Source organism: Drosophila mauritiana, chromosome 2L, assembly GCF_004382145.1.
Source record: "Drosophila mauritiana strain mau12 chromosome 2L, ASM438214v1, whole genome shotgun sequence".
In the NCBI taxonomy this organism is placed as follows: domain Eukaryota; kingdom Metazoa; phylum Arthropoda; class Insecta; order Diptera; family Drosophilidae; genus Drosophila; species Drosophila mauritiana.
In genome coordinates this window covers 3,842,077-3,865,028 of record NC_046667.1, presented here as the reverse complement: position 1 = coordinate 3,865,028, position 22,952 = coordinate 3,842,077, and the positions used below count along the sequence as shown (strand labels likewise).

Here is a 22,952-nt window from a genome sequence, read left to right as displayed (position 1 = left end):
GCGGAGGATGTCCTGGTAAATTGAATTACATGAGACATGAGACGGGTAACGAAGAAAACGAGCCATAAGACTTCGATACTAAACCGATAATAACATAATCAGCCCACGCCCCCGTTGCCTGCCCGATTTGCCGCCGCCCATGACCAACTATAAAGTGAGCTTTAGTTACCGTTAACAAGCCAAGTGGCTTGCCTCAGGTTTTCGCCCCAATTTCCTCCGCTTCATCACTCTTGCACTCCATCTCTTTCGCTCGATTGATAGTGGGGAAAACTTTGTGAGTTAAGCTGGCCAGCCGACTTTTCCGGTGTCTTTAGTCCTGCAGAAGAAACTACACTGTTATGCAATATTGCGGAAAGAGCCTCTACTATAAAAAATGCTAGTCTGGCTTATTAATATTATTCTTTAAACTTAAAAAAGTTATTACTTGGAAAAAGTAAGAAAAATACATTTGTTTTAGATACGTATTTTCTTAGATTTCGAATCAACGACAGGCGTCGTCGCATATCCAATTGCAAAAGACATGTAGGTCAGTGTAATTGTTCAATACTTTCCGTGAAGTGGTACGTGCATGTGGGTGGTCCTTCTTGTTGTGCTTATCGAGGCGAACAGAGGCATTGCCATGTAATTGGCAACAATTTGCATAACAATTCAGCGACTGTTTTGCATAAGTCCTGCGACGTTGCAACATAATAACCAATGGCAGGGGGGCAAAGGATGTGGATGCTGAGGCAGCGCAGAAGTACAGCACTTACGTACACATTAGAAATTCCTTCTTTTCGAGCCTGCAAGGACATCAGAGGCCTCCTGGCAGAGGCAATTATGTGCTTCACATGCACGACGACGACGACGACTCCTTTCCCAGCTCCACACACCCACACTCCACAGCCATCCACTTTCCTCGCAGCTTCCACCCGCTTTAAGGATACTTTCAAGACAGCCTGCTGCCTCGTAAAAGTCGCTGCCGGAAATGCAATGGCAAAAGCTGCGGCTAAAATAGGAGGAAACCCCGAAAAGAAATCTCAGCCCGAACTACAAAATGCAACCATTTCTTCTCGAGTTTCCCATTTTTTTTCACCGCACACATATACACGTTCCTCTTGAAGAGTTATCAAAATTGAAAATTTTTTTTATATATTTCTTTTTTTGAGCAACGAGTAAAATTTGCATCCCGTTGCGCTGCCCCTGAAGAAGTTTATAAGATCCACTTTAATAATGTCGAGTGCTCGATTTCTGGCACGGCTCAGCCCCAGCACACGCCCCCGTTTTCATCATAAGAAATTAAAACTAAAACAAAAAATCCACGTCTAGAAAGCAATTTTCTGCAATGAGCTTTTTGTCATACATATATTATTTAGCGGAACGAAGAGCATTACGATAGATGAAAAATTTGACACGTTTCGCACAGGAAGATGATGAAAAGAGTTAAGCTTCAACATTAAAAAACAGAAACTTTATAAAAATTATATAATTTAAGGCTTACTAACATAATTTTTGGTAATTTTTTGGGAACATTTAGGGAATAGAAAACGAAATGTATCGCGAATGTATTCAGCAACTCCATGGCTATTACGCTTGATTGAGTTTTTCCATTTGGTTTTGGCCAGTCAATCCGGCTTTTTGCCTTCTTATCCCATCAGCTAGGTAACGCCAGCCATGTTAAATTAATAAAAATGTAATGCCCAAGACAGGACCTGCGGGCATCTGAGAGTCCGGCACAAGAATTGGGCTAATAAATTTACAAAAATGAGTTCGACGCTTAATTTGCCATGAGCATTTTTCATTTTATTTCGCACCGGCCTCGGAACATGGCTTTTAAGCCCCACCAAAATGAAATCGAGGGAAAAGCGAGGGAAACCTCAACGACATGCACACACACACACGCAGAGCGGTGAAAACATGGAAAACAGAAGGCGAACGAAAATGAAAATGAACAACAAGCTGAAGTGAGTGGAGGAAAATGTAGGTTGGGGCAGCGGAGGGGGAAGCTACTTAACGAAAACAAGTGAGGAGAAATTTATTTTCCAGGATCTCAAGAGCAAGGACTGCAGGATGCTCTACTTTATATGGGACATGTTTTTGAGAAGTATTTAGTAAGGATAAGACATTCATATTTTTTCATTAATCAAGGACTTTCATTCAGTACTCAATTATTATATTATAGAAACAAAAACTTTCATAATTTTTAGAAATATTTCTAATTTTCTGTATTAACAAATTGGCCAGCAGCGCATTAACTTAATTTGAAAGAAAACCTAAATATAAGCGTACAGTGGTTTATAAAAAGATAAACAAATATAGAAATAAATAAATTTAAGAAATGTGTGCTGTTGCCGAAATTCAACAAAAAGCGTAGTTAATTTACATAAGGAAAAAGTTTTCCCCGGCCATACCCATAGTTAATAAATCGCTTTCAGGTTTATTCGGAACTCATTGCTTATTTTCTTTCTGATTCCTTTTGCTTTCAGCTTGGACTTCCGACCGAGTCGCGGTATTTACGATTTGCAAATCAAAAACACATCTTATAATCGGGATAATGGACGCTTTGAGTGCCGCATCAAGGCGAAGGGAACGGGCGCGGATGTCCATCAGGAGTTCTACAATCTGACCGTGCTGACGGCTCCACATCCGCCGATGGTCACTCCCGGCAACTTGGCAGTGGCCACCGAGGAGAAGCCATTGGAGTTGACCTGCAGCAGTATTGGTGGCTCACCAGATCCAATGATAACGTAAGGGAATTCCAAAGTTTAAATATCCCATTTAACTTCGTTTTAATATCACGTATAAGGAAGTGATTTTAAAGTCATATTTTCCCTTCCCATCTCCCTTTTGGCTATGTGGCAAAGTAAATCACTTAACGGGCGGTCGCCTTCATTAATAATCCTTCTAGGGCACATGGTTGCACATCCCGCCTTGCTTCTCTTATTTTTTGGCACTAAATCGTGGCTATCACTCGTGTATTTTTTGCAGCTGGTACCGAGAGGGCAGCACCGTGCCACTGCAGTCGTATGCTCTGAAGGGCGGATCGAAGAACCACTATACCAACGCCACACTCCAAATTGTTCCCCGACGGGCCGACGATGGCGCCAAGTACAAATGCGTCGTCTGGAATCGTGCCATGCCCGAGGGTCATATGCTGGAGACCAGCGTCACGCTGAATGTCAACTGTGAGTAGTTGGGTTTCGGAGTTGCACTCCAAGAAACAGAATGAACTATTATCGATATAGAACATGCTTTTTAAATTATTACAGTCTTAGTTTATTGCATCATAGATAAATTGTAGCTCAGCGTACTTTCTGGCTAGAAAAGAAAGCTCTTCATAAAATAGAAGAAAATTCTCAACCAAATTATACTTCACTTCATTTAAAGCAAATAAATTTCTTTACCTCAAAAACTTGGCCAGAGGTAAACCGAGTATTTTTCATAGAAAACCCGACAAACTTGTTTTCCGATTCTCATTCTTCATTTTGGCCATTTCTTTTGTAATTAAAGTTTGGCAACTGCGTTATGGGAACACATGCTGTTGTCGCATGATCAACGTGACCAAAAACCCAAGCAGATGACACGAGACACATAAAGTGTCTGCCACCCAAAACTACTCCCCCAAAAATCCCCCACACATGACCACTTGATTGTTAGTTATTGGACCACAACAACTGAAATCTGCTGCAGAATGACCGGGGCATCAACTTGTCATATTAGTTGGCAACTTTAGCCCCCAAAACATCATAACACATTTGGGGCGGATATTAAATTTTCGGGGACAACGCGGCGTATGCGCAATATACTTGTCACCGCGCGCTGCATTTAATAAAAATCACTAGAAATGACATGTTACGGAATCTGCATAAAATTTATGCAATCAAATAAAGTAACAAACTAGCAATAAAAGGCAGAGAAAAAATACATACGTATATATGTACAGTGCGTGGTTTGGGTTGGATTGTGCAAACTGGAGTAGAGCCGAGTTTGCCACAAATATATTCATAGGAAAACATAAATTGCAGCCATTTTTATACACGCCGGATTTGGAGCCGCAAAAGTAGACAACAAGAAGAACTCATATATGTTTATATATATAAATGTCTCCTATAAATATGTGTTCTCTGTGTGTGATTCTCCCCCAGCGTCGTCAGCGTAACAAATATTTATAGTCTTTCTGTTTGGAGGAAAAGAAAGAGCCGAAGAAACGGGAATGATTGCCTAACAGATACTCATTAAAACAGTTTTTAAGAGATTTCAGAGCCATAAGATTTCTGTAAAATTAATTCATTAATTTTTAAAAAACATAAGTAAATCTTGCAAATAAAAGTATTTTTATAAGACAGCTAACACCCGATTCAAGAAATGTATAACTTGAACCTGCAAACAAAAGGTAACACATAGCCAAAGGAGCACTAACCGGGCCAAAACAGACACCAAACAGAACAAGAATAAATGACAACAGCCAAGTGGTTAAGAAAAGGGCAATAGGGGGAATCCGGCCAGTGGAACTCCTTTTATGGTTGCGGCAGGCGTGGCAAATGCAATTTTTCGGCGTGTGCCAGGACGACTTGCTGCTATTTATGGGGCTCATTTAAAATCCATTAGCAGCCAGTCGGCCCCTTTGTTTGCCCAACACACACAGCGCCCCCGAGTCCTCTGTCCCGGGTCAAAAGTGGGCCTCCAAGGTGCATTTATGCCGAAGGAGCCTCCGGGTTTTGCTAGTTCCAACAGCAGCAGCCACATCAACAAACTTTGGCCTGCGATTTGCGAAACGTTCGACAAGAACAATTGAATTTGCAGCGGCATTTTGGCTTTTCCATGGCTTCTGAAGCGCCTGCAGGCGATCCATAAAGACCAAAATCCAAAGTCCAAGTTCGATGGCAGACAGCCAATCGAATACAGTTTGAAAGTCATTGTGGAATGAGTGCCTGGGGACCAACGGTAATTTCAGTCCTTCGAATGTGTGTTTCGTATTCGCTGGATAATTTTGAGAGCTGTGTTCAGTTCAGGGTATATTAAGGCATATTCTTAAGTATAATAATTTTTCATTAATTTTGGTTTGTTATAAAACTAGAAAACGTTAGCTGGTGATTAAATTTGTATCCTCTAACTATTAGAAATACCTCTTAAATTTTAACAATTTTTCGATTCTCTATGAACCTAAAAATTTCGTCAGTGAAAAATCAGAAACAACAAACTAATTTGCCCGCTATTTTTTTGTACCAAAACCCCAGTTTGACATTCACTGGGCGACAGCTGCATTGAGACAGATATGAATGCGAGGCGGAGACGGCGTTGTCCCTTGATTGTGATTGATAAGCAATTGATAGCACCAACCGAAGAATGGATGAAGTGGAACGTAGATAATAAAAAAAAGAGGAAAACGAACAGCAGGGAAGCAGCAGCTGACAAATGGCACAGTAGCTTTTTAATTGAAAATGTTTGCAAGGATTCTTGAAAGCGCTGCCAATGTCATTCGATTCATGCGAGTCCCATTGCCATCACTTTCTTCGTTTATACACTTGTGCAACGCAAATTAGTTCTTAACTTAAAAGTTTAAAGTTTTTGGGCTTAAAGTGTAATGATGTAGTGTGTGATAAAGGATAATAAATTTTAAATTAAATGTCAATTTTTAGCATTTTTTACCAATAATGAAAATTTCATAATTTAACCTCCCGCAATTGTTGAAAAGATAAAAAGTGCTATTATTTTGATTGCTGCTGTATTTATAGCAACATATATCTCAGTTTGCCGACTCCATTTGTTTATTTCACTGTTCCAGCTGTTTGTGTGCGTGCATTGCGTGTTGTGCCTGCATTTGATTGATTTATGCCAGCAGCTACAAAGGAAAAAATTCGAAAAAAGGAAGCGAGAGACACCAAAAAATTTGATACAGAAAAAATTGAAAAAATATATACGTATATTTTTTGGAAAAATAAACTCCCAATGCTTCATGTTGTCAGCGAGGCGATGACTTCTCTTTGGCCGTTGAGTGTTTTATAACGTGCGAAAATCCCCAAAATGAAATTATTGAATATGTCTCTAGCTCGCACTTTTTGCGTTTTTCCTAGATGGGATTCGGGCTCGGAAAAATATGGTTTCAAAGTGTGTGGGTGCAGCAGGGTGCTCGTCGAGTGAGCGGCAAGGCCATCAAATTGCGCATACGCAACGTGGCCACGCATAGACAAACTAGGAGGGCGCCACCAGCACCGCCTTGTCAACTTGGCACAGTTTGGTGCACACGTGAGAGGCACGTTCCATCTTGTTGTCCCCTCGTCCTCGGCAAATGCAATCTCCCACCTGAGAAGCCAAACCCCCAGCCCCCACCGCACAGGTGTGTCGTCCTGCACGTGACTTTTGTTCAGTTGCATACGCCGCACGTAATAAAGCCCTGCCAAGCCTCCACCACCCAAATAAATCCCACCTCACTTTTCATGCGCGCCAAGAGTGTAATTTTGTTCAGGGTATTCAAAACTTACAGAAATATACGTTTTTAAAGAATATATATTGTCTAATAAATGATAAAAATCATGTATTATCCTAAAGATAATTATTATTTGGTATATTTATACTTGATTGTATAGATCAAATTTTTATTGAGTAAGGGTGTTAAAAATTCTCCTAGTGTTTCCAGCTGCCTATGCCTTTATGTACGTGCATTCCTTTTGTGCTTTCTTGCGGGATCCTTGGCGAAAAAGTCGCCGGCGACGAAGACAAACAGCACTCATGTGTCGCGGGCCGCTGAAGTGGAAAGCAAACCCGTTGAAAAGACATTTCAATTTGAATAAAAAGATGCTCTCGCCATGTGTGTGTGTGAGTGCGGGTGGACCACGGTGGTGCACGGCGATTTTGGGTGGTGCAGTAGGGCTCAGGTGTGCGGCATGCAAATGCCGAATGACAATAATGCGCATTAGCCAGAAGATTGCCCGAACAAACAGAACCAGCAATGGCAGTCGGAAACGCCTGCAAATTGTTTCTTTATTGGCAAATATTTGTGTTAAATTTGTGGTATCTGCTTTTATAAACAATTTAAAATGAATCGCTATCGAATCGTGTTTGAGGAAAGACATTAGCACCTTGCACGACACCGAATTCCCCATCCATCGGTAATTGTGGTGCAGCTGCAGCAAACCACATCGCACCACCGTCGACACCTTGACACAGCCAAACATTCGCTGGAAGCGAGCCACGAGAACAGACCAGTACCAGTACCAGTACCAATACCAATCCGATTCCCAAATCCCAATCACAATCACATCCCGGTAAAGTCAGCACGTCTCGAGATTCGAGTCTTGCCAATATCATTGGAATAGCAGGAGACTGGTGCCTTGTCCTTTTTGATTATGCCACTGCCGAGCCACAAAAGTGCCAGGAACAAAAAAAAAAAATATAGGAAGGAAAGGAGGAAAACTCGTAGGGGGGGGGGGGGGGGGGGGCTAGAAAAATCAAGTAAGCGACGTCTGCTGACTTGGCTACACGAAAACCTTTTTACTTCAGGACAGGAGCAGAAAGTCGGGCTAATGCTGCACACAATTGCAATTAGTGTCATTGCCGGGCAATGTCAGCCAACTGTTTTTGGTCTGGGCCTTGGTTATTGGCCTGCTCCTTGGCCATTTGCATAACCACAAAAGGAATGCGGCTCTGGCGACGAATACGAGCCGAAAATTGTGCCTAGCAATTCTGTTACACTCACGAAATATTAAGTATAGATTTAAATATTTTGAAGTACATTATCACTCCTCGTTTGTTTTCTGCGCTCTTCGAGATGTTATATATTTTCAATGAAATCAAACATATTTCCAACAAAATAATTTGAAGGTTAGAAAAATACAAGCTAGCTTGAAAACTGTGTTTTCTGTGTACGCTTGAAGATTTCTGCTTGCTGGCGTTTTTTTTTTAGAGACTCCTCCTCAGCTTTCCTAAGCCGATTTCAAGTTTAGCCGACTTCTTTTGGGCAAGTTTAAAATTTCTGGCTTTTAACAGCATTTTAATGAATGCGGCATTGTTGTAGTGGACCCAGCTAGACTTCGGACTTTCGAGTGCTCCACTCCGGCGGAAGAACTCTCTACTTGAGACTTCTCGAGTGGGTCGGGCAAAGGTATGTAGCTGGAAATAAAAAACTTTAAGCCGCTTTAAGCACAAATTATAGAAACAAATGTTGCGTCAAAGGATTCTTCTGGTCGAGTGTTTTTCGGGTGTCCTGTGCTTCAGCTTAACAGCTTTTGTGACAAAAGCAAATTAATTGCTTTGCCCAATTTCAATTAACTGCACTACACTTTTTGGTTCGCCCGGCACGGCAACTTCATCATCGACTCAACCGCAAGTGCTCCAAAGGACTTGGCCACTTGTTTTTGTTTTCGCAGTACTCACTGTACCCGCTGCACCCGCTACACCGGCTACAAAGCCAATTCAATTAATTTCCAGCAGCCATATGACACCTATGGACCAGTGCACAAAGCGCAATCAAGTGCACAATGAAGTGGCCACCCCATTTTGCAGGACTGACCCCCATTTTTGCAGGCCAAAAAAGTGCGCTATAGTTTTTATAAGCCATCGATTGTGGGCCCACAAAAGTGGGCCAAAAGAGTGGTTGCGATATATTCGCAGCATAATGATTACCCTCTTGTGCGAGCATCGCTTGATTTATTTTAAATCCGTTTGTATATATTGGTCATTTCAATGATGTGGCATTTTTAGTGGCCTTTCGTTGAATATCGAATGAGTGGCCGGCATTTTATGTCTATCAATGAATAAAAAATGCACAGATAAATCTAAAATCAGACGTATTTGAAATGTATTAACGGGCAATCCGAGGATAAAAGCGTACCTATTTATGTGAAATTTATTTATGGCACGAACACATATTTGATGTTCAAAACGCAATTAACGAATCTGATGCCTGACTGCAAATAGTTCTCCACCCAGTATTAGTCAGGAAAAATGTCTGCTCACGCCTGGTTTCTTAATTTGAACGCATTTTCCCCTGGCATTTCGATATTTATTTTTTTTGGCCTCTGAAAGGCCGGAGAAATGTGCTGAAAATGTGCGGCGAAAATTGGGAAATCGGGTGGTGGTTAGGTGTTGCAAGCACGCGCGCCGGAAGTCACGTGATGTGTTCACTGTGACACGTACGCGACAGCAGGCAAAGGACGAAGGAGCAGAAGGATCGGAGGCAGCTGCATCCCTACCTTTAATTCAACATCCCCCCAAACGACGACTCCTTGGGTTTGCCGCCTTTGACGGGAGTAACTTTTCAATTTGAACAAGATGGAAAGCAGGGGGTCGGAAAATGTCAGTTCAACAAAGGGAGAAACTGCAGGTGGAGTCATAAAGGCACTGCCAAAAAGTCTAAGCCATATCAGTTCCATTAGCAATCCAAGCTTTTCTTTACGCATAATATACATGTTTACATAACTTTTAATAAGCGTTAATATGTAATTATAACTGTCCTTTTGAAATACAGTGATAAAAACAAACTAATTTTTGTATATGTATTGAATGTTTGATTTCTTATAATGGAAGAAGGTTGCTCATTAATTGAACTGTTCCTTAAAACGTTATTTAAAAGTAAAGTACAGCACTTGTCGCGCTTCCTTGTATTGTGTTATATTTTTTTTCGGTGTCATGCAGTCGAGTAATAACCAGAGAAAAGCTTAAAGCCAAACTGCAAACTCGACTCATTAAAATCACTCCGAGCAGGTGTGTGTGATACATCCTGAAACAGCAAACGCGAAACCAGCAACCAGCAACCAGCTGTAAACAAAAAAACCCGAGTTCGGCCCAGTTCCGGGTTAAATAATTAAATTTCGCTGCAAAAATGGCCAGCGGGCATAAGTTACGCCACGGCCAACGCGGCGTATGCGCAACGTTTCATTTTTATTTAACGCTGCCTTGCCGGAAGCCGGGATCTCGTCGAGGCGGCTTGGGTTTTGGTTGTGGATTGGGATTGCGTTGGCTTGCGTTTTGCGATGGGCAGGTTATGTTCGGGGCGGTTTGGCTGCGCAGGTGGAGCTGCAGGTGCAGGAGGAGCATATTTCATGGCACTAATGTAGCCGGTCATAAAATCACAATGTGCAAGGCGAAGGAGTGTCGAAATATGGAAGGGGCACGGGAAGGGTGTGGATTCTAGGCGTAGCGGTAGGCGTGCCAGCATACATGTGAACAAGGTCCAACCCAGGCAACTCATTTAAAAAAATGTTGTTTAAAAAGCTTTATTTACGGAAATACGGATTTTCAAATACTTTCTCACTACAAATTTCTTTAAATTTAAGATATAGTACTTGCATTTCCATGGGAATTAGTTTTTCTGACAGCAAATTATATATTTAAAATTTATTTCTCCCTCAATAAACATAAAGTTTTTATGTCTCTCGAATTATTGTGCTAGAAAAACCGAAATATTTCATGTTATTTGGGATGAACTCAGCAGAGACCATTCCCCAATCATTACTTCCGTCTCAAGGAATATAATTAATTTTTTCTCCTTTCTTATATATTTTTGCTGTTATAAGACTGTGCAAAAAAGAGCGACTATAGCAAATGTCAGGACAGCGAGAGTCCTGGACTAGGCTACTACTATTGGGGCGGGAATGGGAGAAATGGGCGTGGCAGCAACACCCCGACATCAGCGTGAAACTACATGGATGGCTGGGCATGAAAATGCCCCCAGGGTTCCTCTTCCTCCGCAAATGGGGTTTTTTTTCCAGGGGAGGAATGGTGGCAACAGCATGTGTTGAAATGCAAACTTGATTTTTTCCATCCTCCTCCGCGGTGGCTTCTGTTTTTCTGGTCGGGAGCTCTGCTCATTAAATTTTATTTTATAATTACACACACCAGCAAACACACACAACTACCGGCGTACGTACACGCACACTCACACACACACACACAGTGTGCCCCTCATTTAGGAGTTAGGCTTTAATGTTTTCGGGCGACGCGTAATTGGGTTCCGGATAACGCAGCATTTTTCTACGATTTTTTTGTGCAGGGTATTTGTGTAGGGGAAAGTGTGTTTTTGGGCTAAGGAAAATATCAACACTTGACTTAAAATTTCATGCAAGATAAATCTTCTGGAAAAGCGGGCCTGGCACACGCAATTGAAATGGTTATTATATTATTTTATTTTAAATTTAATATATTTAATATTTATGCCCTTTTTTTACATTACCCCAATTCAGTTTATTCTTTTCAAAAAATATAAATTTTTTCTTTTCTTAATATTTGGCACCTTAAATATATTCCTTGATTTTTGTGTGACCATTTAAATAGTCCTGGTAGCTTAGAGCATGACGCAGGCACATTTACATCGCTTCACGAATTAGAGCCAACAAAAACAATTGGCCAAAATGCTGGGCCGACAACAACAATGGGCCATATCAGCTATTATCGCTGGGAAATGGTTGAAAAGGGGGCGTGAAGGTCCGGACTGGGAGGTCAGACTCAGTTCAGTTTGGGCAGACGGTGATTAAACTAAAGTGTTCGAAAGTTAATTGGCGCAACAACAACAGCAGCAACAGCTACAATTATACTTAGCCACTATTATGCCTCACGCTTGACTGAACGCGCTTTCCGCGGAGCGCTGATAAGTGGGTGGGAAAGTGCGAAAACGGGAAAATGGAGGGTAATGCCAACGATTCGATACGGAATGAAACTAACGGCACTTAAACCAAATGACCAGCGCGCACAATGGTGAGCTAAACGACTAAAAGTCAGTGAAATGTTCGAGCACCGAGGAGATCAGGGTAAGGTGAAGGATTTCCCGAATTGACATTTGGAAATGGGAAAGGTTGGCAGATAAATGACAGATAAAGTCAGCTATAAGTGGTGCTCGAATAAGGTGTTATTGTAGACATTTCAATGACCTCAAATTAAGCGTCTTGATTGTTTTGGTACAATGAAATAACTGATCTAAATTGGTGAGTCAATAATCATCAAAATTGTATGTATATCAGAAACAAAAATCTAATAAAATCAGTTCAAAGATATATTTAAATACTCATACAATTCATTTTTATAATAATTTTCATAAAAAATAAACTACACAAAAACTCAACTGCTACCACTGTAAAATGCCCACTGAAGTACTTGCGGCAATTTCTAGGGCCATTTCCCCAATATACATCCTAGTAAAAACATATTGCTTTTTTGTTTCGCAAAATGGCATTATTTAAAAATGTCGATGGGTCACGCTGAACTCGTCAACGTCCTTCAGAGGTATAAGCTTTTTTTTTTTTTTGGGCTCCCAGGAAAAATGTTGCCGTCCTCGTGTAATTGAAAACGGTTATTGACAAGTTAATGGCCCGAACAACCAGCCAACAAAGAAGAGGATCTAAGCTAACTACTGTAATTGCCTATTTGTATGCTAACCCAAATGAACCGAAAAAATAGAGTGAATAAATTATAAACTGGACTGCGCACAATTTCAAAAATATTTGCCTTTTTATTGATGAGTTGATACTGATTTAATTAAAATGAATACGATACTAGTTTTTCATATCAATTTGACATTATTTAATGATGAAACCAATCCTCTAGTGCATGCATAAAAAGACCAATGAATATTAAATTCAAATTGATATACCTCTCATATTTGGTTTATTAGAATAATATTTAACTTTTTATTAAAACTACTCTTATTTCCTCCATTTTTTATAGACTATCCCCGAGTGGAGGTCGGACCACAGAATCCTTTGAAAGTAGAACGGGATCATGTGGCGAAACTGGACTGCAGAGTGGATGCCAAACCGATGGTTAGCAACGTGCGATGGTCCCGAAATGGTCAATATGTGAGTGCCACGCCCACCCACACCATATATAGAGTAAACCGCCATCATGCCGGGAAATACACCTGCAGTGCGGATAACGGCTTGGGCAAAACGGGCGAAAAAGATATAGTCTTGGATGTTCTATATCCGCCGATTGTGTTTATCGAATCGAAAACCCACGAGGCGGAGGAAGGTGAAACGGTTTTGATTCGTTGCAATGTCACCGCAAATCCAGCGCCCATCAATGTCGAATGGCTAAAAGAGGGAGCTCCGGATTTCCGATACACTGGCGAGCTCTTAACCCTCGGTTCAGTGAGGGCTGAGCATGCCGGAAACTATATCTGCAGATCGGTGAACATAATGCAACCGTTCAGTTCGAAACGAGTAGAGGGTGTGGGCAATTCCACGGTAGCTCTATTGGTTCGACATCGGCCGGGACAGGCTTATATAACCCCGAATAAGCCAGTCGTTCATGTGGGCAATGGTGTGACTCTGACCTGTTCGGCGAATCCGCCAGGATGGCCTGTTCCCCAGTACCGATGGTTCCGAGATATGGATGGTGAGATCGGTAATACCCAGAAAATTCTAGCTCAAGGTCCCCAGTACTCTATACCGAAAGCTCATTTGGGAAGCGAGGGCAAGTACCACTGTCATGCGGTCAACGAGTTGGGAATTGGTAAAATAGCCACCATAATCTTAGAGGTACATCAGCCACCCCAGTTTCTGGCCAAACTACAGCAGCATATGACTCGTCGGGTGGGCGATGTGGACTATGCAGTCACCTGCAGTGCCAAGGGAAAGCCCACACCGCAAATTCGATGGATCAAAGATGGTACCGAGATTCTGCCCACTCGCAAGATGTTTGATATAAGAACTACACCCACGGATGCCGGCGGCGGAGTGGTGGCGGTGCAAAGTATCCTGAGATTCAGGGGTAAGGCCAGACCCAATGGAAACCAACTACTTCCGAACGATAGAGGTCTGTATACTTGCCTTTACGAAAACGACGTGAATTCGGCCAATTCTTCAATGCATCTGAGGATCGAGCATGAACCGATAGTTATTCATCAGTACAACAAAGTGGCCTACGATCTTCGGGAATCCGCTGAGGTTGTCTGCAGGGTTCAGGCCTATCCGAAACCGGAATTTCAATGGCAGTACGGCAACAATCCCTCGCCATTGACCATGTCTTCGGATGGTCACTATGAAATCAGTACGAGAATGGAGAATAATGACGTGTACACCTCCATTTTGAGGATAGCACACTTGCAGCACTCTGATTACGGAGAATATATTTGTAGAGCTGTAAATCCTTTGGACAGCATAAGAGCACCAATAAGACTGCAACCCAAAGGATCGCCAGAGAAGCCCACCAATTTAAAGATCCTCGAAGTTGGTCACAACTATGCCGTCCTGAACTGGATACCGGGATTCAATGGCGGCTTTATGAGCACCAAATATCTGGTGAGCTACAGGAGAGTGACAACACCCAGGGAACAAACCCTATCCGATTGTTCGGGTAATGGCTATATACCCAGCTACCAGATCAGCAGTTCGTCCAGTAATTCCAACCACGAATGGATCGAATTCAATTGCTTTAAGGAGAACCCCTGTAAACTCGCGCCCTTGGATCAGCATCAGAGTTACATGTTTAAGGTTTATGCCCTGAATTCGAAGGGCACCTCTGGTTATTCGAATGAGATATTGGCCACCACCAAAGTTAGTAAAATTCCTCCGCCATTGCATGTGAGCTATGATCCCAATTCACATGTTCTGGGCATCAACGTGGCCGCTACTTGCCTGTCCCTCATTGCGGTGGTGGAATCACTGGTAACCAGGGATGCCACGGTGCCCATGTGGGAGATTGTGGAAACCCTGACATTGCTACCGTCGGGCAGCGAAACAACCTTCAAGGAGGCCATCATCAATCATGTGTCGCGTCCAGCCCACTACACCACCGCCACCACATCCGGAAGGAGCCTTGGAGTGGGCGGTGGGTCCCACCTGGGCGAGGATCGCACCATGGCCTTGGCCGAGACCGCGGGACCCGGTCCAGTGGTGCGGGTCAAACTCTGTCTGAGATCTAACCACGAGCACTGCGGCGCATATGCCAATGCAGAAAGTGAGTATTAGTGTTTGCAAAAATAACTAACTATGCAAATTCAATTATGAATCTGAAACTAACTATTAAGAGTTCCCATAATACCAAAACTAATCGATTGATTCCCCTCTTAGTTGGCAAGTCCTACATGCCGCACAAATCCTCCATGACGACATCTGCATTAGTGGCCATCATCATCGCCTCGCTTTCTTTCGTCGTCTTCCTTGGTCTTCTCTACGCTTTTTGTCACTGCCGTAGGAAACACGCCGCCAAAAAGGAGAGTAGCTCAGTAGGAGGAGGAGTTGGAGGAGGCAACGCTAATGCCACGACTAATCCAGGATCTACGGGAGCCAAAGAGTACGACCTCGACTTGGACGCCAGCCGAAGACCGTCGCTAAGTCAGGATCCACAGCAATCGCAGCAGCAGCCACCGCCACCACCTCCCTACTACCCCACTGGAACTCTGGACTCCAAGGACATCGGCAATGGGAACGGCGGTATGGAGCTCACCCTCACCGCCCTACACGATCCTGATGAGCAGCTGAATATGCAACAGCAGCAGCACCACAGCAACCACGGCCAGTACCAACAGCCCAAAGCCATACTGGGTATCTACGGCGGAGTGGCTGGCTCTGGGGGCAACAATTCCGGCGGACAGCATCCACATTCGAACGGCTACGGCTATCATGTGACAAGTGCCATCGGCGTGGACAGCGACAGCTATCAAGTGCTGCCCTCCGTTGCCAACTCAGCAGCCGGATCCCACGGACATGGCAGTGGACACGGACACGGACTAGGAGCCGTAGAGTGTGAGTACAGGCAGAGAAAATGTTGTGCAATAGTTTAAAATTATACAGAAGTGATGGCGAAAGGGTCCGTAGGATACTAGAAACCCTCAGAAAAAAACTACATTTTTACTACACACTGATTCGTTGGTGTATCCATTGATGTTCCATCTATTGAACTGCGAGTTTTGTTTACTTTTCCCCATAAGTTCACACAGTTGACACTAATTTTTGCGTTGACTGTGCAGGGCCGGACAAATTTCGCTTCAGCCCGGCGACAACTTATAAAGAGACGTGACTCTGTGGCGAGAAAAGTGGGTTGCGGAGGATTGCGTTTTCGGGGGCTCTGGAGGATTAAGGGGGTTTTTTGGTGGGCGTGTGTGTCTTGATTAAGCGACACATTTTTCGGCGCAGATTTATGGCGGCCATTTCGATGGGTGTCCCTGTTCCCTGGCCTGAGTTTTTGGCCGTAATTGCATTTCATGTCAATCTAGAGCAGCTCCTCCTCCACTTACCGAGCTACTCATGCAAATGCAACGTGGACAGCGTTGGCCCTTTCCACGGATTTCCCACGCTTTTCCCCCGAGCTTGCCCACACATTTTCCATGGTGTTTGGTGTCGGGCATAAGCAGCTCCCCTTGGCAACCGAAATGACACCAATCGGCAACGCAAAGCGCCGCCGGAAACGGAAACGGGAGCGGCTGAAAATGTGGAGCTGCCATCGTAATTCCAATTATGTGAGAATTAAGGCGTTATCCTTCAGCTGGCTTTGTTCCCCCAATCGAATGTCCACTGTACGGTTCAAGTTCGGTATTATTGCCCTGTTTTTAATTGGTTACAAGGCAGCTTAAGGGATTTGAGAAATCAAATGGGATTGACTAAGCATTGTTCATTTGCTCACTTAATTGATTTGGTTACTTAATAGCTTGCCTTAGTTTAATATTCCGTTTAATTGAATGAAACGAACTGATATGATATGATATTTAGTGTTTTTTTTTTCCACGTCGAAATACGCTGATAAAAAAATTCAATGAGCCGCAAAGAAGGCGAAAAGATGGCTGCGATGAGTAGTCCAAAAGTGTAATAAACAAATTTAACGCAATTAGACAACTTGAATTCTCGAATTCTCCCCTCGAGTAATCCCATTAAAGAGGTCGCCTCTTAGTCTTTAATCCTATTAGGCCGGAAAACTTAACCCAACCCCAAAAGAACTTCTGCGCTTTATTTTTTACCCCTGCCCACTTGAGCTTCTCGGCAAAAGGGGCGTTGAACAATAAAGAAAAGAACTCTATTCACACCTAAATGGAAGCTACAAGTTTGAAAACGAGTAGATGGGTAAGCAGCACTGAGCAAATTAGTTGAACTAAAGGAAAGAAATGCAATAAAGTAAAAAGTTGCAAAATAAGCTATATATTGTAGCACATATGTATGTTTAAAAACATAGGTTCAAAATGTGAGTACGAATCTGTAAACTATTTAGTATTTTTGCTAGTTTCTGTATAGATTCGCATTTTCTCTGAGTGTTGCCCTCAGGAATGCATTTTAATTGTGGGGGTTGCGACCGGTCGCGGGCTTTTGTTGCTCCTTCTTTGCGTTCCCCTTTTGGCAAGCGTCAACTTAATTACTATTTCTCTGCCCCCCTTCCCACACTTGCAAACCGCCACACACTCACCCACACACACATACTCATCGTCGTTGGTGTGCGGATGCAACCGAAGCAGGACCACTTGAGGCGACACCACCAACATGCAACATCAGCGGCGGCGGCAGCAGCAGCAGCAGCGGCATTAACCCAATGCAGCAGCAACATTCAGCACGCGCCAATCTAACGAACCAACCCACCATCGCCACTGCCAGCTCCACCAACAACTACAACAACAACAACCACTTGAACAACACCAACACCCCCCACACCACCAACAACACCAACAACTGCACCACCCTGAAACGCGGCCACTTGGGAAATAGGGAGAGAGAGCGGGAAAGATGCCAGGTAACCGCAGCCACGGCGGCAACAACAACGGCACTGGCAACCACCATAACAACAACATCTCGCAATGCCAAGGCAGCAACTACAACAACAACACTAGCCATTACAGGTAACTCCAGCTATGGGCGACAAATTGAAACAGCGAAACAGGAGCAACTATCGCACCATACGAGCAAATAAATAAAAACGCAACCGTCGTCTGCACAAAATGCACTTTAAAAAATCAGTATAGAAGAGCACCTCACACAATATTGTAGCTGATGTTATGTTACTAACTGTTGTTGCACACTTAAATGGTTTTTAATGTTTCCAAATCGTTTCTCTTGGTGTAAGACTTTTTCTAGAAATGCACTAAACTATACTATAAGTTCTGACAGTGGAAGTTTGTTGGAAAGGGCGGTATTGGTGAAACTAAATTTAACTGGAAAATTTAAGCAGAAGAAATTTAAACAAAGAACCGGTCCATAATATTATTAAACTTATATAATATTAAGAGAATAACATAAATATGCCTACCTTTCCCCTATGTGTCCAATCGATAGACACTACATTATTTTAACAGCCAACAAAATAATAAAAATTCTCAGATACAGATACATATACCGGAAATTCCGTCAACAAATTTCCATGATCAAAATTCACACATTTCGTTGGCATTTTATTTAAACTTCTTTGCAAAAATGCATTCAGTGTTGCCGTTGATGTATCGTAGAAGGAGTTCCCATCTGAAGGCCCTCCAATGGACGATCCAGTCGAGCCAGAACTTCTTCAAGATGAGCTTCAAGGCGCCATCGATAAAACTGCCTAAGGCTGCCGCCATTAAGGAATTGGCCAATAAGCCAACGCAACCCCAGTCCCAGCCCTCGCAATCGCAGTCTTCGGCAACACAACCAACTAAACCGCCTCAGCCAGCGGAAATCAAGAAGAATCCTTTGACGATGGGCGCCATAAGCCCCGCACCACCCACTCCCATTAGCCCAAAACCCTCAGTTCAACCAAAAATCCCAGATCAGCGGGCCAAGTGGATGGCCAAGGTCTCACCGGAATCGCAGAGAAAAGCCAAATTGGCAGCTGCAGGAGGTTCTCCGCCTTCCGGTCCTCCAAAGAACCAGTTCAGCCAAGCAAATAATCCCAGTTTCGCGATGCCCGGTCAAAGTTCGCCTGCAAACTTTGGTGCTGCACCTAAAGCTCAAGGCTCTTGGCAGCAAAAGGTGGAAAAATCTGCGGAAAATGAAGATTCTGGTGCATTCAAGGGTGCCTCTTCTGAGTCCCAACGAAAAAACTGGATGAACCGCATGCAGGGATCGCAACAAAGGAAACAGAATCAGTGGCTGAAAGAGATGCAGGCCAAACAGCAGGCTGGCAAGGATATTCAGGCTCAGAAGATGCAGAAAATGGAGTCTCAAAAGACCACGACGAGTCCAGCTGCACCACTTAAAGAAGCGTCTTCATCTACTCCACAACCGGCAGAAAAGCCCGAAGAAAAGAGTCCGGAACATTTGGCATACTTAGATGCGATTAGGCAACTGAATAGCTATCAGGTTTTGGAACCCACTTCCGGCAGAGCCACCACCAAGAGCAGTAGAAAGGAGCAGGATCCGGTTATCGAGCAAACGTTGGAGTGTCTGGAAAAGTCGGGACTTACGAAAAAGGATCTAAAGGCCATACCCGTGATACAGGTAGCCGGTTCCAAGGGCCGGGGCTCAACGTGTGCCATAGTGGAGAGTGTCCTTCGTTGTCATGGGGTGAAAACTGGTGTTCTCTCCTCGCCCCACCTGTTTGTAACCAGCGAAAGGATAAGGATCGACGGTGAACCCCTAAGCGATGTTCAGTTTACGGAGCTCTTTTGGAAAATCAACACTGATCTAGCGAATATGCAACCCACACCTTCCTATAACAAAATCATGACGGTCATGGCCTTCCACGCTTTCCATCAAGCCGGCGTTGAGGTGGCCATTTTAGAGGTGGGAAATGCGGGCGCCAGTGATGCCACCAACATAGCATCGCATGCCCAGACCATAGGGATAACGACCCTGGGATGGGAGCAGAGCTCGAATTTGGGAAATTCTTTAAGGGATATAGCCTGGGCCAAGGCGTCCATCATGAAGCCGGAGGCCAATATTTATACGAATGTCACCCAAACCGAATGCTGTGAGGTCCTAGCCCAAAAGGCCAAACAAATTGGCGTCGAACTCCGCCGAGTGCCAACATTTAACGACTATATCGAGGGTGACATGAACAACAAGCTGTTGATGAATAAGGCAAACTACTCTATGAGATTGAATGGATCCCTGGCCGTACAATTGGCCTACGATTTCTTGAAGCGACACAAGCCGGAATATGTGGTGGGATTGGAACATAATTCTACTCTGTTAACACCGGGAGCAAGTCGCGGAATCGAGATCTTTGAACAGCCCGGACACTTTGACTTCATGCGACACGACATGTTTAACGTCTATCTGGATAGCGCCGATACCTTTGAGTCGATGATGGCCTGCCGGGATTGGTTTTACACCAGAACACGCGCGAATCGACAGCCAAAAATCCTGCTGTTTAACAAGGTCAACGAGTTCAATGCCAAGGATCTTCTGACTATCATAAGCAGTAATTTGCGCTTCGAAGAGGCCTGCTTTGTGCCCAGTCCCAACTACTTCGAGGGCGAATTTCTGGCCGAGGAGGATGGAAAGGCCATGGTGTGGCACGGCATGGAGGAGCTGCAAAGGGCCAAGAGGAATGCCGGAAATTGGAGAGCTCTCTGTGAGGAGAACGGCAAAAGGGACAACTCGCAGCTTTCCATATCCATCAATGCCTTCTTCGAGTACCTGACCAACAAGTACGGCAAACAGAAGTACGGAATGAAGAACGAACTGGATATCCTGGTCACCGGCTCCCGGCAATTGGTGGCCGCCACCATATCGTGTCTACGGAAAATGAAGTCATCGAATCCTTGGCAATGAAAATATAGGCTTAGAGAATTTTCCTACGTTTTATTCGCCTTAAATTTCGTCGTGGTTTAAGTTTACTTGTCTTTTTTTTTGTATATAAATACAATTGTCACGTATGTAAAATGTTTTTTGATGCAGTTTTACTAAGAATTTTAATTGACGCACCCCAAAAACATTTGCATTAACTGACAATCTTTATAATTAAGAACTAATATGTTCTTAATTGTCAGAGGAAGTTGAAACCTTTTTATTTGGCATTATATTAGCTCGTGTATGATTAAGCCTGGCTGAAACTAATTTAACATTACACTTTGCTATTCAACCCGTGTTATAATAATCCTTTGGACAGCTGTCTGATGAGAATGACCCGGCATTATTGCCATATATATAGATGTGTTTATGTTAGTGCGTGTTTTTCCAATTAGCCACTGTGACTCTCAAGTTTTCCCACTTACCGCAAAGCACCTGAAGCACTTTGCACCCACTTTCGACACCTTTTTTTTGGTACATCTGCACAACTATATATAGCTATATACTAGCTGTAGTCGCCAACTAAAATGACCCGTAATAATCCAAGGAAATGTGGTAATTTGCAGGGTCAAGCAGCAATTCGAACGAGAATAACTACAGTAACGCCAGGGATCTGTCGCAGGAGGCATTGTGGCGCCTCCAAATGGCCACCGCCCAGTCGCAGCAGATTTACGTGGAGCGACCACCGTCGGCATTCAGTGGCCTGGTCGACTACAGTGGCTATTCGCCGCACATCCCCACGGTGACCAGTTCGCTCAGCCAGCAGAGTTTCAGTCCCACGCAGCAACTAGCGCCACACGAAATGCTGCAGGCCGCCCAGCGTTACGGAACTTTGAGGAAATCCGGAAAACAACCGCCTCTCCCCCCGCAGCGAAAGGATATGCAGCAGCAGGCGAAGCCACCTCAGCAAATGGGTGAGTTTATTATTATTTATTGGAAATCAAAATGGGCTGCCGCTAGCAAGGTAGTAATAAGCAAATAGCAGTATAACATGTATCTAGGACACGTGTTGCATTTTATAATAGATGCTGGCACTGATTTTGAGCAGAGAATACGAGATTTATGCGAGATGGGGTTTCCAAAATCTCGTACCCAAAACTAGATTATTGCCGCACAAGCTGCTCGACGAGCAACAATAAAATCTCATTGGGAAAATAATCCATCCACAAACCCAATCCGGACACAAATCCAATGCCTGAAAATCCGAAATCGGTTGAGGCGACTAAGAAATCAGTTTGATTGATTATGCACTTAAGTGTTGGGAAATGTTTGGCCAAGAGTTTTGCTGATGCTTCGAGCTGAAGCTGTTCGGATAAACAAAATAGAGTTTTCACAATGGAAGGCAGGGACAGCACACACACACACACGAACATTTACCCCTCTTCAAACACAGTGCAGCATGCTTTCACCGAAACCCATCTAAATTTCTGTACAGCATTTGCATTTGTACATCCTTTTATGCAGCAGCAGCCAGAGAAGAAGGATACAGCAGCTCACACAGATAAATGCACATAAAATACATGGTTCGCCCCTCCTTGCGAAAACGCCTGGAAAGTGCTCCGCCTTCTATCAAGAACAACAAATCGCTTGCAGCGACAACTATCGCCGCTTCTTTTTTGAAAAAATGATGTTGGAAAATGTTCGAGGGGTGGGTTAAAAATACTGAAAATATTCCAAAAACAAACTGCGATGAAGGCGAAGGAAAAGGACTTACTGGGTAGAAAGGGAGAGTGCTATTTAAAATGTAAAATGCTGAGCTGAAAATATTTCACAAAATCAAAATCAAACAACGCTGCAAGCTGTAAGCAAAGTGAAATAAATAACATCAGAAGCTGGCGTACACTGAGAAAAAAACACAGCACTGGTGGGAGTAACAGAGCATTAAAAGCTAAAATCTACTGAAACATTTAAAAGGCGTAAAAGCACAGCAGCTTTAGTTTTCCTAACTGAATTTAAAATATCAGTTTTAAAACAATTTCCATGTATCCTAATCAAAAATCGACCCCTAATAGAATATTTTCCAGCACGACGCCGACGAACCAGAAACCGATTGATTTTCACCATTGTCGGCCGCAATGCCACATGGAATGCATAAAAAGGATTGCGATTGCAATTGCGAGTTCTCTAGATGGTCTATGCATTTACGCTCAGCAATGGCTGCGGTTTTTAGTACGTTCTCTCTTGCGCACACATACACACCAAAGAACACACGGCGTATGCGTGACTTTTGTGTTGTTATGCATAAGATATCCGTTCCGCATACGCCCCGTATGCCAGCGCATATTCCGCATACGTCGTGGGATCTAGTAAATGCTGCTTCAATTAGACAGACAGACAAAGGCTGAAAGAGAGAAG

The 22,952-nt window shown here is 43.5% G+C and overlaps 2 protein-coding genes across 3 annotated transcripts in view; both read left to right on the top strand.

The window, feature by feature from the left end:
* The window catches only part of LOC117150209 (hemicentin-2), an 86,689-nt gene that overhangs the window by 59,349 nt on the left and 4,388 nt on the right, over window positions 1-22,952 (top strand). Inside the window, exons 4-9 of one of the 2 annotated variants that reach the window (XM_033317005.1) lie at window positions 2,466-2,726; window positions 2,968-3,164; window positions 12,637-14,868; window positions 14,982-15,656; window positions 17,351-17,731; window positions 21,164-21,511. In XM_033317005.1, the coding sequence (XP_033172896.1) occupies window positions 2,466-2,726; window positions 2,968-3,164; window positions 12,637-14,868; window positions 14,982-15,656; window positions 17,351-17,731; window positions 21,164-21,511 (4,094 nt within the window). Of the gene's footprint in view, window positions 1-2,465; window positions 2,727-2,967; window positions 3,165-12,636; window positions 14,869-14,981; window positions 15,657-17,350; window positions 17,732-21,163; window positions 21,512-22,952 lie in introns of those variants that run through there. The other variant, XM_033317004.1, reaches the window with a different exon arrangement.
* On the top strand, window positions 18,164-20,677 carry LOC117150210 (folylpolyglutamate synthase, mitochondrial). Its single transcript, XM_033317006.1, has one exon. It carries the CDS (start codon window positions 18,303-18,305, stop codon window positions 20,577-20,579), a length of 2,277 nt encoding a protein of 758 aa, XP_033172897.1. The 5' UTR covers window positions 18,164-18,302; the 3' UTR covers window positions 20,580-20,677.

Coding starts and splice junctions, on each gene's coding strand:
- LOC117150210 (XM_033317006.1), top strand. CDS start 18,303: ATGCATTCAGTGTTGCCGTTGATGTATCGTAGAAGGAGTTCCCATCTG.